The sequence below is a fragment of the Phascolarctos cinereus genome, unplaced genomic scaffold, assembly GCF_003287225.1.
Source record: "Phascolarctos cinereus isolate Bilbo 61053 unplaced genomic scaffold, phaCin_HiC Scaffold_726;HRSCAF=1367, whole genome shotgun sequence".
Taxonomy (NCBI): domain Eukaryota; kingdom Metazoa; phylum Chordata; class Mammalia; order Diprotodontia; family Phascolarctidae; genus Phascolarctos; species Phascolarctos cinereus.
In genome coordinates this window covers 424,036,572-424,049,375 of record NW_027556098.1, presented here as the reverse complement: position 1 = coordinate 424,049,375, position 12,804 = coordinate 424,036,572, and the positions used below count along the sequence as shown (strand labels likewise).

Below are 12,804 nucleotides of genomic sequence, written 5' to 3'. Positions count from 1 at the left end.
CACCCTCTGGGCCAGCTAAGGCCAGACCCGAGGCTGCAGCTCCCAAGCCACCAGCCTGCCTTCCCTGGAATGCTTTTACAAGCCCACATTCCTGGACAAGGTTCACTGGGCTGCCCATCCTAAGGGAGGCCAAGTCGACTGAATTCAGCAGCATTCATTAGGCACCTGCTGTACGCCAGGCTCTAGGTCAGGCGCAAACAGTTCCTGATGTCCCAGCTAAACCTGGACCAATTAAACCACGGGCATAGACCTGCCTCCAGTCCTCCCTGAAAACCCAAACCCAGGAATGTGTGGGCATGTGAGGGGTCAGGGGGCACCGGGTCCTCCCCGCTTTAGAGACAGAAGGGTTTGATAAAGCATAAGTCCAGCGTGATGTCCACTCAGAGGGGGTCCAAATCTGGCTGTGCGACCTTGGACAAGTCACTAGTGGTCACACGGGAGCCCGGGCCACTCTCTAAGGCGGAGAGTTACCAGTGTGTGTACGTGAGCTCAGAGGGAGCTCCCCACATGGTTGAAATCACAGTCTGTACACACACAGGCACACACAAATTACACATACACACACGCACAGTCTTGCTTGGAGCTTCTTGCTGGACGCGCTGACGTCTGAAAGAAGAACCCTCATCTCACCTGGGCCATGGCTGCCAGGAGCCGCGAAGCCACACCTGCCTCCCGCTGCTGCTCCTCCTCCTCCTCCAGCCTCCATTCTCTGGAAAGGGCAAACTCGTGGGAAGGTAGGCCTGAGGAAAGAGAGAGAAGTCACGAGAGAGAGACCGAGCCGCCCCACAGCCCCCAGCTCCTGTCCTGGCTTCTGAGGGCACAGCCGGGAGGATTAGGGAGGAAAACCTGGGCTCAGAGACGTGACTCGTCCAGGGCCTGAACGTGGTCTCGTGGCCGGGCTGGGCCCGACGGCTCTGAGGGCCTTCCAGCTCAGGATCCCAGGATCCTGTGACCTCTCTGGGCCTCAGTGTCCTCTGCCAAGGAGAATGGCCGCTCCAAAGTGTGAAACAAGAAGGCCGGAAACAACCGACAACACCCCACTCCCACCCCGATAAATGGGGAGAAACGGGGAGAGCAGCTCCCTGCCCTGGTAAACCCCAGCGCACAGGCCCAGGTGGGCTCCATCAGCTGCCAAAGCTGAACCGTCTGGGCTCTGTGGGGGGGGATCAAGGCAGGGGACAGCAGCACGGGAGAAAGCAAGTACTGGAGACTGTCTCAGAAGGGGGAAGAGGCGCACGGCCTGGCCTGGGAATCCGCGAGGCCGGGCTGGCGGTCAGCAGAGGAAGCAGCAGAAGCCAGTGCGGCTTCATCAAAAACAGGTCAGGACAAGCTAACCTCCTCTCCTCCTCAGCACGCCTAGCAGGAGGCCGGTAAATTCAGGCAGCATCCTAAGGAGAGTTACCTGGACTTCTGCAAAGCCCTGACGAATCTCTCAGGCCGGTCATGTGCATAAGGGAGTGATCAGGGCTGGCAGATGGTGTGGGCGGCACGGTCGTGCCCAGAGAGCGAGCGGTCACTAATGGCCGTGCTCGGCCCCTCACCAAGCCACATCGTAAGGTAGAGCTGGTGGCTTAGAAAATTTACACAAGACACTGGCACCCCTCTTCTGCCTTCTGTCTCCCATGCCCAGGACTCCATCCCGCCTCATCTCTTCCCCCGCGGCGGAGAAGGGACCACAGAGCCCAGGGGCTCTTCATCTGGGCTCCGTGAACTTGGTAAAATAAAAAAGAAAATCCTGGTAACAGTATGTCAACGTGATTGGTTTCCTTTGCAATCCTATGCATTTTAGTTTATGCATTAAAAACAGTATTTTGAGGAGGGGTCCCTACGCTGCTTCTAGGCCCACAAGACCACTAACCAGTCTTGTGTCTGCAATGACCTATCATGAACTCACTGAGGCCAGGATGGACCTCAGCATCTGTCCCCCCTCCCCAAATTCTCCCCTCTTCCTCTTAAAGTGAAGGTGCCGGGGGTGGGCTCGCCGCTCAGATGGCTCTGCCCCCACATACATGCTGTTGCCACATCTGTCACTTTGACATTCCAAACATGCCACACACTCTCTCTTGTCTCCTGGCTTGGCCCTCCTCACCTCCTCCCCAGCTCCCCAGCACCTCCAGGATTACGCACCAGATCCTGCGGGCCTTCCAAGCCCTTCCGGACCCCGTGCTCCCCATCCCTTCCCAGTCTGTTACAGCTTAGCCCCACACCACCCTCCTCACTCCCCCTCCCGGCTTCCCTTCAGGCCTAAGTAAGCACTTCATAAATGTCTGCTGACCCGGCCGAGAGAAAACGGCCCACCTTCTGCAGGGGTTCTTCCCACTCTCCCTCTCCCCTAGAGATCACACCGTTTGTCAGCTTTCTCCGTCCCTGTCCCTGGCTTACTTCCCCGTTAGACCGTAAACTCCTTGAGGGCAGGGGGTCGACTCTAGTCAGTCTTTGTATCCCCTCCCTAGTGCTTAGCCGGGCACATAGGAGGTGCTGACTGCCTGGCTTCTCGGACCCGACAGTCATCCGGTATGCTCCTGACCCCCTCTCCCGGCTCTGCCGTGACCAAGACTGACCAGCCTGCCACGATGCTTTTATCCAAGCCATGAAAGGACCGATGAGCAGAGAGCCAGATCCCGAGGCCCTCCACTTCCCAAGTTCACACAGTCCTCGAACCCGTGATCCCCTGTACCTGAAGAAGATTCCCCTCTACAAGCTGCCAGAAGCCTCTCATGCAGGGAGAAGCTCGCTCTGGCCCATGCTTCTGGGTGAGGCAGCTCCGCCTCCCACCAAGACTCCGTGCACATCTGCTGCTCCTATCAACACCTCGGCGAAGATGTATTAAGGACCTGCTGTGCGCCAGGTGCTGGGCAAGGCGTTCAGGACTCAGGTACAAAGAATGGAAGCTCCCTGCCCTCCTAAGTGGGGAGATGAGGTGGACTGGAGGCAGAGGCAGGAGTCACCGGGGGTGAGGCCCAAGCAGAATTAGCAAACCCGTCTGGCATGAAGCCAATCAGCCTACGTCCCCCTACGGTCCTCTCCTCTCCAGACCAAACGCCCATTTTCCCAACAGACTCTCCTGGCTATCCATCCTGGCTGCCCCTACCGCACCTATCAGTGTCCTTCCCAAACTATGGCATCCACACCTACCCTCGAGGTGTGTGGACTGACCAGGGCACCCGGCCGCTCTAGAGGGTGCCGTGTTCCTCATCCAATCCACAGAGACGTCTCTGGGATTGCATGAAGCGCTCCCCGTGTGCTGGGGACTCAAAGACAACGTGGCATATGTACACATGTACATCTACGCAGACCCAAGGCAACTGGGGGGGAAAGGGCACCAGCAGCCGCTCCATGCAGAAGAGGCACCTCAGCCGACTCTCAGGGAACCCTGTTCTGTCCTGCTAGGCCCCCACTCCTCCCTGGCTGTCCCGTGTGCTGCTGCTCCATCTTCTAGTGCACATAGCTACTCTCTCCACCACTGACACGGGCCAAGGCAGGCTTCTCTAAAGCTCTCTTTCACACAGACGGTGGGAAAGGGCATTTCCAATCCTTGGGACGACCCGCTCGGGGTCCCTGAAGCATCTGTGATTGTCCACTGTGGGCCCGCTACTGGCTGGGTTCAGGGGATACCGTCCCTGCTGCAGAGGGCAGTTTAAACTCCACAAATGAGTGGGTGCCAGACACATGCTGTACAAGCGGGAGGGCGGGGAGCTCGGCTCCGTCGTCACCAAGGATGGAGAGCTGGGCATAGAGGTGCCAAGGTCTTTCCCACAGGCAGCTCTATGCTGGATCTGGACCAGAGCTGCCCCTCCCTGGCAGAATGGAAGATCCTTGAGGGCCCGTCACCTTCATCTTTGTACCTCAAGGGCCCAGCACAGTGTCAAGCACACAGCAGGTGCTTAATACATGCTGACTGAGCCAGAAGGAGTCGGGAGAACAGAAAAAGACACCGACCAGCTGTAGGGAGAGGACTCTTCCCTGGGGAGATTCCCCTCCCCCACCACTCCTCCCCTGCCAGCCCTGGGCCCCTCACTCTCACCTCTCCCCTCGAGCATTAGGAAGAAGTGGTCCATCCTCCCTGCTGCTTGGCCAGAACCCCCAGCCAGGATGGTGCAAGGCTCCCGATCTGCTCCCTCCCTTGCTCGGGCCTGGAGCTCTGGGCAGAGGGTCACAGCCAGTCAGTCTTCACTTCCTTCTTGCTGCAGAGCTGGGACCTGGAGGTACCAAAGTGGGGTCACTTGGGATGGGGCCTCCCTCCACTCTGGGGCTTGGATCACTGCCTCCCCAGCAGAAAACAGCACCTGCAGGAGGGCCCAGAAGCTCCAGCCAGATGCCAGGGGCCCAGGGCAAACAAAGCAGTCCTGAAGGACCTTCATTCAATAAAGGTCTCACGAAAACCCACTGTGTGCCCGACTCTGCAGGAAGCAAGGGGGAAGGGCTGCCGAAGCAGCTCCAAGCATGTCCTAGAGACTTCTGATCAAAACAGTCTGAGGAGGTCTGGAGAAAATAGACACACCTTTCAATGCCCGGGAGAATCGATCCCATGGGCTGAGCAACCTGGAAGGCCAGCCCTGAGCATGGCCAGAGGCCCCACCAATACACACCCCTGAGCATGACTGTGCGCTTACACACACACACACACACACACACACACACACACACACACACACACATATGCCTGCATACAGGGACGCTAGACAATAATAATAACAACAACAACACTAGCTTATCCTTCTCTACACTGCAGGACTTCTTAAACTAGAGGTGGAGGGAGGAGGGAAAGCAGAGTGAGTGAGCCCCCACGGAGGGGACAGGAGCTGCCCAGGGAAGCCCCAGCTCTTGGACTCTCAGTAGCAGGCTTCTTCATCTTTCAAATGGAGGTGATAACAACAGCTATCTCCCAGGGTTCTTGCGGGGCTTGAGGGAAAGAGCACTTGGGCCGCCTCACATCTAGAACAATACCATCAGTACCGAGGAGCCAGAAAAGAAAGAAAAAATATAGGCCCACTAGAGCACAGAGTTTAGAAGGAAGAGCGGGGGTGACAGTGTGACGCTAGAGGTAAGGAGGAAGAGGAGGCCGCCGATCCCCAGGGGGCAATGAGGAAAGGATCCCTGGAAGGAAAGGCCAGAGACCCCAACAGCCCCCACACTGCACCGCCTGCAGTGGCCAGCTGGCTGGCCCAGGCTCCTGCTTGAGGCAGGTGGGGCTACCCTTCCCCAGGCCTGGTGCCACATAGCTAGCCCAGGGGCCTTTCCCTAGCAGCTGGGGTTCCCCACACCCCAAAACCCCCAGCTGCAGATCTTTCAGCTCCAGACCTCTCCCTCTCTTTCCCAGGTGCCCCTCTGTCCTCCCTCCCATTCCTCCCCAAGTGCCTCTGTGCTCTCTCCCATCCTCCCCAGACAGTGGGAGCTTCCCACACCTGGGCTGCCCCACCCCCCAGCTGCAGATCTCTCGGCTCCAAACCCCTCTCTCTCCTCCCCAGGTGCCCTTCTCCCCTCCCCTCCATCCTCCCCAGGCAGAGGGAGCTTCCCACACCTGGGCTGCCCCACCCCCCAGCTGCAGATCTCTCGGCTCCAAACCCCTCTCTCTCCTCCCCAGGTGCCCTTCTCCCCTCCCCTCCATCCTCCCCAGGCAGAGGGAGCTTCCCACACCTGGGCTGCCCCACCCCCCAGCTGCAGATCTCTCGGCTCCAGACCCTTCCTTCCCCTCCCCAGGAGCCCCTCTGCCCTCCCCTCCATCCTCCCCAGGCAGAGGGAGCTTCCCACACCTGGGCTGCCCCACCCCCCAGCTGCAGATCTCTCAGCTCCAGACCCTTCCCTCCCCTCCCCAGGTGCCCCTCTGCCCTCCCCTCCATCCTCCCCAGACAGTGGGAGCTTCCCACATCTGGGCTGCCCCACCCCCCAGCTGCAGATCTCTCAGCTCCAGACCGCTCCCCTGCAACCTCCCCAGACCGCGGGAACTTCCCACACCTGGGCTGCCCCACCCCAATTCCCCCCCCCACCCCACCCCAGCTGCAGATCTCTTAGTTCGAGAGCCCTCCCCAGGTCCCCTCCTTGCCCTCTCCCCATCCCCTCGCCAGATGCTGGGCGCTGCCCCGATGAGCCACCCAGCCCACCGAAGATCCCTGGGGGTCAAAAAGCTCAGCCTGGGCTTGGGGGTGGGGGGCGCGGGTCTGGAGGTGACACCATATGTGGGGGGTCGGTCCTAAGGCAGCACTGGAACAAGTTTCATTCTAAGCTCCCAGACTACGAGGGGGCATGACCTAGCGCTGCTCCCAAAGGATGCTCACGCTCCCTCCGTGGCTCACACACGTTGAGGGTAGAGCCTCCTTGCACACTCTCACACAACTCCGCACGCACAGACTCACCCCCCCAAGTGCTGTGGGGATGCCACGCACACGCACTGATGCACAGGCACTCACCAGTGCAACCCACGCACACTCACGCACGTGCCCAAGGGCAGACAGGCAAGTGCACGTGTGCACAGCCACGCACGAGTGCAATCACGCGCATGCACACTCGCGAGCCCTGACACACGCACACTCACGCACAACAGCGGCCACGATCCAGCGTACTCCCGCAGAACGCCCACTCACCCACGCCTCCGTAGTCCAGCAGCCGTACACTAGGGGCCCCACATGCACCTGCCCCCGCCCCCACGCCCACGCGCGCTCCGGCTCCGGCTTCACCTTCCGCAGCCCCGCGGACAAAGGCCAGAACGCCCAGCCCGGAGGCGCAGTGCGCCTGCGCGCCGGAGGCTCCCGAACTACAACGCCCAGCATGCCCCACCGTTCAAGTTCACAAGGCTGTCCCGGTCTTGCCTGCGCCTGCGCGCACGGAACCTTACAACCCCTCCCCCCACCCTCCTCCCCTATCGGATCCGGCCCAGAGCGGGCTAGGGGCTCAGGCCGGGAATCAGCCCGAGCCGGGCTTCGGCCCTGCCTGTGGGATTACCCTACTGAGCGGGTCCACAGTATTAAAAGGAAATCGGGCTTTTTTTTCCCGTTCTGGGCCCTTCTTCATTTAGAAAGATTTGTCCAAAGAAAGTGTCCCCTCCGTGCCGGCCGTGGCCAGCGCTCTAAGGGCCGCGGGGGCGCCCTCGCAACAACCTGGGAACGGGCTGCTGGGGTTGGCCGCCTTTTACAGATGGGGAAACTGAGGCAGGCAGCGGCCGAGTGACGCGGCCGGGGTCACCGCTCGCTGATGCACCACCTGGCGGCCTCAGAAGCTAGTGCTGAGAAGGCGGGTCAGGATGCCGTGGTTGCCCGGAGTTGGGCTCCTGGGGGGTCCGTGCCCTCGGGGTGGTGGGCAGCCGTCCCGGGGTCAGCAAGGAGGGGCAAACCGCCCAAGCCCAGGCGCGGGGAGGGCTCCACGGGAGAGGTTGGCCCACGCACGCGGGGGGGGGGGCGGCCCGGCTCGGCACGAGGGTGGGGGATACAGCCCATCTCAGGATGTGAGTGGGGTCACGGCCTATCTCAGCATGTGGGTGGGGGTACAGGCCATCTCAGCATGTGGGGGCAGCGCGGACCTTCTCGGCATGTGGGGGGGGCACGCCCCGATTCGGCTCATCCAGACCCCTGGGGCTACATCTGCACCTCCGGACGAGTGGGCAGAGGCCTCTGGACTTGGGAAGGCATGAAGGTGGGAGACAGACACACTCACATGAGGAACAGAAAGAAAGCCAACATAGCCCCACTGCCAGGCTAGTTCAAAAGCCCTTTTATACTTGGGGCCCAAGGGACCCCGCAGGGTTTATTGAGGTGGGGAGGCACTGGGTTAGAGTTGTGCTTAGGGAAATCGCTCTGGCCTGGACCATCCGAGGAGAGCCTTGGGGCCCAGAGACCACTTGGACAGCTGGTGGCCCAGCAGAGAGAGGGAGCCATAGGGAGACCTGGCAGGAAAAGGAGAGGGAGCAGTGGGGAACCACTTCGAGTTTACTAACCTGGGACAATGGAAGAATGGCTGCACCTTAGAGAAAAACAAGGACATGGCAAGAGATGTGGAGGAAAAGGTCATGAATGAGACACGGGGAGGTTGAGATGCCTACAGGACGTATGTAGGCAGTTGGTGATGTGGAGCTAAAATTAGGGGAGACCCAGGGTCAGGATCTGTAAATCTATGAGTCGTTTACAAAGAAAAGAGAAACCCACAGGAGTAGATTAGGTCCTGCTAGGGAGACTGGAGAAAGGAGACACCCAGACTGGAGCCTGGGGAACCCCCCAGGGAGGGGCAGTAATATGGATGAGGCGCCTACAAAGGAGATAAGGAGAGGCGTCTCCTCCAGGTAGGGAGAGGAATACCCAAAAAAGCCCGAGGGGAAAGGGCATTCAGAGGGGCAGCAGAGAATCTGGACTGAGGAAAGACCCTCAGGCTGGGCAGGTGAGAGAGCAGGTAACCACTGGAGAGATGAGGTCACCAACCTCATGACAAGCGGCTGAGGAGGGAAAGGAGGGGAGAGGGAGGCTACCGGGCCAGACAGCTCTTTCTGGATTTTGGGGAGGAAAGATAGAGGATGAAGGCTTGAGGGCATTGCAAGGTCCAGCGAAGGTTTTTTAAGGAAGGGGGAGTATGGACATGCTGGATGTTACTGGAGAGCTACTTGATAAGAAGATATTGAAGATGAGAGAAAAAGAGAGGGAGAAAGAAAGGAGGAAGGAATGGTGGCATGGAAAGAGAGAGGACAATGTAAGTTTGCAATTGCAGTCTGGCGATGTGGATAGGTTCTTGACACCGGTAGACAGGTGGCCTCTGGCAGAGGAGGAAGACCTGATTGTCAGAAACTAGGCAGGAGAGCTGGCTGGGTGGGCGTGGGGGTATTTCGAGGGGGTAGACGGGGTGTTCATGGTGCATGGCCTCAGTTCTACCAGGGAAGGAGAGCTGGCTGGGTGGGCGTGGGGGTATTTCGAGGGGGTAGACAGGCTGTTCATGGTGCATGGCCTCAGTTCTACCAGGGAAGGAAGAGTCCTCGGCTGAGGGAGTGGGGATGAGAAAGTATGGGAGGCTTGAGGAGAGTTTTAGAATAATTTCTATGGGGATAGTGCAGGGAATCAGGGAGGACCCAAAGCTTTACATGGCTGCTTTCGGGGCCTAGGTGAGACTGGATAACTTGAATTTCTCCTGTTCATCAAACTGGGCTGCCTGAAGCTGCCCTTGTCTGAATTCCCAGACCCATGAATGGTCTGGGGCTGACCAGACGTTGTCACTCCCAGCTTCTGATTGTTCTGTAAAAGTCCCAAACTCTCTCTCCAGGATTCCCTAGCTTTCTCTAGGAACTTTCAGTAGTTATGCAAAACAGCTTACCTTGTAAAATCCTGGAATGTCCCAACCCCCTTGCACCTGCAGCCCCTCTCCCCTGGGCCTAAATGCTTTATAAGAGCCCCGCATCCAGCACCCTCTTCGGGTACCTCTTGGCACCCTAAGCTGCAACTCACTTGCCCCACTAAAGACTTTAATTTTGCCCACCTGGCTACCTCCTGTTTAATTCAGGTCAGTTCTCAGCTAGATGGCTGTGAGCTCTTCCACTTCATTCCATCTGAGTGGAGGAGACCCGTGGTAGGAATAATCTGGGGTGTGAGGTTTGGCTAGAGCTAAGAGATGAGAGGATGAGGGGGGAGGGATCTGACAATAGAGGACCACGCTGGATAGGTGAATTGATTAGCTGTGGGATTGGGATTGGGAAGGGAAGAAAATGAAATTAGAGCAGGGCTCTGAGCTTCATTGTCCGATACTTGACATTTTTATCAATGACTTCTCAGATTTACAGATAATCCAAAGATAGGACACAGCCTTGGCCTTGGTCGTAGATTCAGGGCTGTTGTGGGGACTCAGGAATCCCTGGGTTAGAGTTATTCAAGCAAATACACTGGGTTCAGTGATTGGAGCTATTAGAAACATTTGTTAAAAATGAGCAAATATTAAAACAGCTGTTTGGAGGATAATGGTCTGACGGAGAGACTTCTGTCAACCCAATGTCCCAGTTTGAGACAAGGAGACTGGGTCTAATGTACTCCCATGGGGGGGATGGGATTCTTTATGGAAGTTCTGGAAAGTTCTAGAAATCACCTCACTCTGTCAAGTTACAACTTGGGAACGGGGTATTTATCTAGAAGGTTATATCCTGTACTGTCAGCTCCTAAGAGTCGATATTGTTCTGCTTCAGGGATGTCCAGAATGAGGTCAAGAGAAGAGAGTCAAACAATCCAAGTTTTATGAAATTAAACAAAATTCTATCTTATCACACGTGTAAAAACTTTATTGTTTTCTGATATCTAGAATTTGTATGCAGGCTATTCAGTTTGGATTACCACTGAGAGGCACAGTGTGGCCCAGGGATAGAGAATAGCCCTACAGCCAGGAAGCCTTGGGCTCCTGCCTGCCCCTGCCCCCACCATGGACCCTGGACGCAATCCTTCATCTGCACTGCAGAGGTAGCAATTGCTATCAGCTGTAGAAGGTGCCAGCCCCCATTGGCAAAGGGAGTTTCCTCATCCTGGATCTCTCCAGGCCAGTGAAGCCACAGGACTAGTCCTCATCCCTTACCAATGAATACCTTATACATTTAGAGATCTAGCACATTTCTAGCTAACTTCTGCATTCATCTTCATTTCTCTATGGAGCTGAGACCCCAAGATTTTGTTTCCACAATTCACCATCTGGTGCCTTCCTGGCACAACCTGTGTCTCAATATTAATATGCTTCATATTGTCATGATTGAAATTAAGGTAAACTGAGGCACAAAGCTCTGAGCACAATCAATTGATTGGTAAGGCTAACAGTTAGCAATAAAAAGGGTCTCCCAGCTCCTCAGAAAGCTGAAAGACTCTGATTAAAGGCTGACAGATCATTTTATGGACAAAATGTCAGAAGCAACATAGATATAGAGGATGATATAATTGCCTGGAAATCTGGAATGCAGGGCTAGAAACAGCCTCTGCTTCTGTCTTGTTGCTATGGAAAGGTCCTTGGTGGTGTCCACCTGCATGGCTAGTCATAGTGATACCAGACCAGACTTATCTCAAGGACAGCCAGAGTTGCAGAGACCAAACTCTCTGGGACCCACCTGTATCCTTCAAAGATAACAGATTTCCTTCATACCAGAACCAAACAGTGGTTAGCAGGAAAATGGAACTTCTAACTTTAACTCGGAGACAATGTATGATTTACAGGAAAACTGAAGTTTTAATGAAATGTAACTTAGATAATTAAAATATCAGTAGTGCTAGAAAATTAAACCAATTATAGAATAGAATCAATTTGATTTTCTCAATTTTCAATTCCCCTCTTTCAATCTCCCTTAGATCACTTATAAGCTAATTCTTTAAGATTTTAAAAATATAGTGAATAGTAGGAGTACATGCTAACATCAGCCTTTCTGATGAAGTTTGGAACAGGCTTTAACATGGCAGCTCATACAAAGTCTAAGCAGGATCATAAGGCAGAGAGCAATAAGGCCCATTTACCAGGGGTGGCTAACAGGTCATTTCCTTGTAGCCAAGTGAACCAAGAAGACGGATTCCACCAGGGGTCACCAAGGGGAGGTAGCCGTGTTTCTGCTGTAATTTGTTGAATTTTTTGGATGCTGGTAACAATTTCCCCTGATTTGTTAGTGTGAGAACAAGACTGACTAATCATACAATAAGCTATGGTAAGAATATCTATGCACTAATTTTGGAGGGGAGATTTACATGTCACCAAGTTAACCAAGAAAACTCAGTAAACATATAAACACCATGAACAAAAGGCCAAAGTAATACAATGATGATAGTACTGGTATCCTTGTATCCTTGTGTCTCCTTGTATCCTAATAACTGACTCTCAGTGTCATTTTCAAGACGACCAATGATGGCTCAGGATGAATGGATGACCTTGGCATCTTTGATATCTATCCAAGCTCTAAGGCTCCATAGCGCCTGCTTCAGTCACCTTCATGGCCACTGGAATAAATTGTTCTCATCCACCCATTCCACCAGGGGAAGTCTTCACATGCTTGGGGGTAGACAACCCCCCCCAACTCACCAACAGGTTTGAGGTCCCTCAGTTACCCTCAACCTGGTTTAGCCTGTTGGGCAAAAGGCCGCTGAACATGCTACAGCTTCTTGGAGTCACAGGTGAGATTTAGGTGGAACAGGTGGACACTGAAGGTGGAAAGCAGCCCAAAAGGGCTCGGCAACTTTCAGTGGGATTTGGGTATCTGAGCAGCCTTTTAAGGATCGCACTGCTCATCTCCTGGTGTGAGGAAAAGACTAGAAAAGATGCCCTAAAAACTGTCTCTTTCCCCAATCCTGCCTGATTACCACAGCAGGTGGGGAATCCCCCTCTCTGGTCGAGACACAACAAAGTGTTCAAAAACATCTGCTAAGACCTGGGAGAGGCTGGCACAGGCCGCTCAGCATGGCGTGCCCACATCAGAGAAGGTGCTGGGCTCTATGAGCAAAGCAGAATTGAGGTAGCTCAAGAGAAACACAAGGTCTGCAAACTTAGAGAATCCACCCCAAAGGTTCACAGGGACCTTTTGTGCCCGACCTGTGGTAGAACATTCCAAGCTCATATTGGTCTGATCAGCCACAGTTGGACACACTGAAACTTGACTCCAGCATAGTGTGTCATTTTGGTCCTCTTTGAGAGTGAAGGACAACAGCCACGAATGTCCTTTTAGTCAGCACAATTCATCTTAGATCCCAGATGTCCCATGTAGTGGTCTGGTCCCCAGAAACGTCGCTTGGACATTCTGAAATAGGTCTCATTCTCAGGGTAGTTCTGAAGGAGCTCCTCCTTGAAGATTGGCTTCTCTGGTTCCTAGTCATTGCAGAGATTACCCAA

At 55.2% G+C, this 12,804-nt stretch overlaps 1 protein-coding gene across 1 annotated transcript in view; it reads right to left on the bottom strand.

The window, feature by feature from the left end:
* Positions 1-6,703, bottom strand: part of LOC110197901 (uncharacterized) — a 57,640-nt gene extending 50,937 nt beyond the window's left edge. Inside the window, 3 exon segments of the mRNA XM_020971949.2 lie at positions 631-740; positions 4,025-4,199; positions 6,582-6,703. Coding sequence (XP_020827608.2) covers positions 631-740; positions 4,025-4,058 — 144 coding nt within the window. The 5' untranslated portion in view covers positions 4,059-4,199; positions 6,582-6,703.
* Positions 6,704-12,804: the final 6,101 nt, after the last annotated feature.